The 4552-nt window shown below is 49.6% G+C and overlaps 1 protein-coding gene across 1 annotated transcript; it reads left to right on the forward strand.

Moving 5' to 3' along the window:
• The first annotated feature begins 207 nt into the window (after window positions 1–207).
• On the forward strand, window positions 208–3444 carry LOC136459960 (brassinosteroid LRR receptor kinase BRL3-like). The gene has a single exon (XM_066459809.1). The coding sequence runs from the start codon at window positions 727–729 to the stop codon at window positions 3310–3312; it is 2586 nt and encodes an 861-aa protein (XP_066315906.1). The 5' UTR covers window positions 208–726; the 3' UTR covers window positions 3313–3444.
• Window positions 3445–4552: the final 1108 nt, after the last annotated feature.

Below are 4552 nucleotides of genomic sequence, written 5' to 3' on the forward strand. Positions count from 1 at the left end.
AATAAAAAATTCTGGCTTCATTTCTCTATATTGCTAAGTTAGTTGATAATGTGGAGGAACACGAGAGGCGATCTCATAGGTCGTCTCATACAATGCGATCATGTGAGAACGAGAGGGAGATGAGAGAAGAAATTTGTTTTCCAAAACAACTACCTCGTAAGCTGAACTTTAAGACTACTGGGACAACTGCTGCATTAGTGTAAAGGTTGTTGTTACCATGCATTTCACAATATTTATTATTTATATTCTGTGTACAAATAAAGAAATTGACTACTCAATATTATGTGGCACGGTACGAGACCGCCTATTAGACAACGTCAGTTACTCGCCACTGGTCTCCAATCATTACAACTACAGCCAAAGATAACAGAAACAACATTATTGTTGAATGCAAAAAAAAAGGTCTGAAAATTTCTCAAAAGTGTAAATGTTCATGGGCGCCTATGCTTTCCCTCCCAAGGATCCTTGCCCCCCTCTTTTCTCCATGGAATTCAGTTGATCCATTCACAGACGATTACTCCCCGCAACTTTGCTTCGTATTGTTCTGCACAGATGATCCCCTTGGGATGTAATTATTTTTTAATCAAATCTGGCTCTTTCACTCCCAGGTGTACTCAAATTCGCCCAGGATTAATCCCTTTCTGATGTGTGATGTGAAGCCATCCGGAGCGACAATTGCTGTTCTTCCGCAACCATTTGCAGTTTCGACGGCAAGAAGCAACATCCATGGGCATCGCTCGCATGGCAGCCCCGGTTGCTATGCTCCTGCTGATGCATAACCTTGCGTGTGCAGTTGCTGCTGGGACCGATGCCGAGGCAGCTGCACTGCTCGCATTCAAGATCGCCTCCGTGACCGCCGACCCAGGCGGCCGGCTCGTGAGCTGGGCAGAGGTCAACTCCACCTCTGGCACCAGCTCGCCGTGCGAGTGGACCGGTGTCTCGTGCACAGATGGCCATGTCCATATGCTCAATCTCAGTGGCATGTCCCTTGTCGGCTGCCTCCACCTCGACCCGTTGCTCGCTCTACCCGCATTCCGGACCATCCTCCTCCGTGGCAATGCCTTCCATGGCAACCTCACGAATGGCGCCTCACAGCGGCAGACATCGCCACCATGCATGCTCATGGACGTGGACCTGTCATCGAATGCCTTCAACGGAACGCTGCCACAGGCGTTCCTGGCGTCCTGCAGCAACCTGCAGCTGCTGAACTTGTCCAGGAACACCCTTACCGGTGGGGGTTTTCCATTCCCACCATCGTTGCAGACGCTTGACATGTCCAGGAACAAGCTGTCAGATGCCGGATTGCTGAACTACTCCCTGGCTGCCTGCCATGGTATTCAGTTCCTCAACCTCTCAGCCAACCAGCTCATGGGAGGCCTCCTGGAGTTTGCGCGGTGCAGCCAGGTTTCTGTTCTTGACTTGTCAGGGAACCTCATGTCTGGTGCCCTCCCTGGAAGGCTTTTGGTGACGGCACCAACCAATCTGACACACTTGAGCATTGCTGGTAACAACATCTCCGGGGACATCTCCAAGTATGAGTTTGGTGGCTGCCCAAATCTCAGGGTGCTCGATTGGTCATACAACAGACTGAGTGCCATGGGGTTGCCACCAAGTCTTGCCAATTGCCGTCGCCTGAAGACAATTGACATGTCTAGGAACAAGTTTTTGTCAGGTTCAATACCAGAGTTCCTGGGGGGCTTCCATGCGTTGCGCCGACTCGCGTTGGCTAGGAACAACTTCACTGCAGAAATACCGGATAAGCTGAGCCTCTTGTGCGGAATCGGAATGCTGGTTGAACTAGACTTATCAAGCAACCAACTGATTGGCAGTCTGCCAGCAAGCTTCTCAAGCTGCAGATCACTTGAGGTGCTTGATCTCGGCAGCAACCAACTGTTTGGTGACTTTGTGGTTACTGTCATCAGCAAAATGTCTTCTCTGCGTGTGCTGAGACTGCCATTCAACAATATCAATGGGACAAATCCTCTGCCGGCACTAGCAGCTGGCTGCCCTTTGCTTGAAGTTATTGATCTTGGCTCTAATCTGCTGGAAGGGGAGATCATGCCTGACTTGTGCTCATCTTTACCATCACTAAGAAAGCTGCTCCTCCCAGACAATTATTTCAGTGGAACTGTGCCAGGCAACTGCAGCAATCTGGAGTCACTGTACCTCAGCTTCAACCTTTTGGTTGGTCACATTCCATCTCAAGTAATATTGCTTCCTAAGCTTGCCGATTTGGTCATGTGGGCAAACAATCTCTCTGGCGAAATACCAGATGTTGTATGCTCCAATAGCACAAGATTGGAGACACTAGTGATAAGTTACAACAACTTCACTGGAGTCCTCCCTCCATCCATTACAAGCTGCGTGAATCTCATATGGTTGTCTCTTGCAGGCAACAGTCTTACTGGGAATGTGCCCTCAGGCTTTGGCAACCTCCAGAAGCTTGCCATTCTACAGCTGCATAAAAATTTACTCTCTGGCCCAGTTCCAACAGAGTTTGGTTACTGTAGCGACCTCATCTGGCTTGATCTTAGCAACAACAACTTCTCCGGTGCAATACCACCGCAGTTAGCAGCACAGGCAGGACTTGTCACTGGAGGTATTCTTTCTGGGAAGCAGTTTGCATACCTAAGGAATGAGGCTGGCAACATCTGCCCTGGTGCCGGAGTGCTGTTTGAGTTCTTTGGCATCCGTCCAGAGCGGCTGGCACAGTTCCCGGCTGTGCACTCATGTGGCTCCACGAGGATATACACTGGGGTGATAGGATACAACTTCAATAAAAGTGGAAGCATGATCTTCCTTGATCTATCATACAACAGATTTACAGGTACAATTCCGGCAATCTTGGGGAACATGACATATCTTACTGTCCTTAACTTGGGACACAATGACCTTACTGGCACAATTCCAGATGCATTCATGGGGTTGAGGGCGATTGGTGTAATGGACCTCTCACATAATCACCTCACAGGTGGCATCCCTGCTGGACTTGGGTCTTTAAGTTTCCTTGCAGACTTTGATGTCTCTAACAACAACCTGACTGGTGAAATTCCGACATCTGGGCAGCTCATTACATTCCCAGCATCCCGCTTCGCAAACAACTCTGGCCTCTGTGGCATCCCCTTGGATCGTTGCATGCACAATGCCAGCCCTGGACTCATGCCCCAGTATTTTCCTGATCAGAAGTCGCCTCTTGTCTTTCAAGCTGGGTTTGGTGAAGGCTTCGGATTTGGCTTCGTTATAGCTATTGGTTTAGTGACCTTGCTCCAGTTCAAGTATGAACAGTGTTCATGTTCTATGCCAATGTGGTAACAATGTGCAGAGCTGCCGATGTAACTCAAACAAAAGATGTTGTATGCACTTTACCTAGTAATAACAAAATCACTCAAAGCGACGCCTTGGAACGAATTTCAGCTGCGGACCTGGGCACCACCGCCTAGTGGCAGACCTAGAAAAAATATATTGGTGTGGCGAACTTTAGCTGAAGCTTAAAAAAAAATCGTAGGCACATTGCAATCGCACAAATTAGACGATACCTTTAGTTTCAAGAATAAATACTGTTCTTGCACCAAACCATTCAAAATACATAAAAATAAATAAATAAAATTGACCAACCTGAAAATTTATAATGATCAATGAGTAAGCTATAATGAAATTATCATATGGCTTGAGCATTGATGAACTTAACAAGAATAGAAGTATACCGCTAGTAAAGCAAGCACGTCGTCGAGTCGCTAAACACGGAGCAGACAGAAAGAAGGCGCCGCTCTGGCCGCTTCCCAGCGGCCGTTGGGCTGCTTCCCCCTGCCGCTGGCATTGGGCCACACGCCGGCTACCGCTGGGCGCCTAGCCGGCCAGGCCACCTGCCAAGACTACGGGGCGGCAGGCGGCCGAAGTGGCTGCGCCGCGCGGGGCTTCGCCCGTCTTCCGGCTGTCGATCTAACCTCGGGGGAGTCACAGGCGATTCGGGGTGTTGGATCTGGCCGGCGGCCGCCATCAGGATTCAGGCCACCTCTGCTAGGGTTTGGATTTCGCATGTCGCATGGTGAGAGAGGGAGGAAGACGAACGCTTTCGAGACTAAGGATGGCAACGGGGACCCGATACCCGATACCCGACGGGTATTTGATCCATTAGGGGACGGGGATGGGATCATATCTTTACCCGCGGGCATCTAAATGGGCAAGAATCTATACCCGACGGGTATAGCGGGTACGGGAACGTTCCCTGTTTACCCGTCCCCGTTACCCGTTGGGGAACCCGACTATTTGAGCTGTCATGCGAGTATTAGGCCCAAAGAAGCTCAACATAGATATTTTGGTCTAAATCTGAACAGTCATATATATAATTTGTGTGTTCTAGTAACCCTCGTTCAATTTTTCCTCACCATCTCCGCCAGCAGCACAAGCATGCCTGTCTCATGAGCGCTCGTGCCCCTTGCTTCCTCAGTTCGGTCTCTCTGCCACCTTTGTTCGTCCTCCTCGCAACCTCGCTCCTTCTCCTCGGCATCTCCGAGACTCCGACACTTATTCCTGGGTGAAGAAGAAACGTCTC

This window comes from Miscanthus floridulus, chromosome 6 (assembly GCF_019320115.1).
Source record: "Miscanthus floridulus cultivar M001 chromosome 6, ASM1932011v1, whole genome shotgun sequence".
NCBI lineage: Eukaryota > Viridiplantae > Streptophyta > Magnoliopsida > Poales > Poaceae > Miscanthus > Miscanthus floridulus.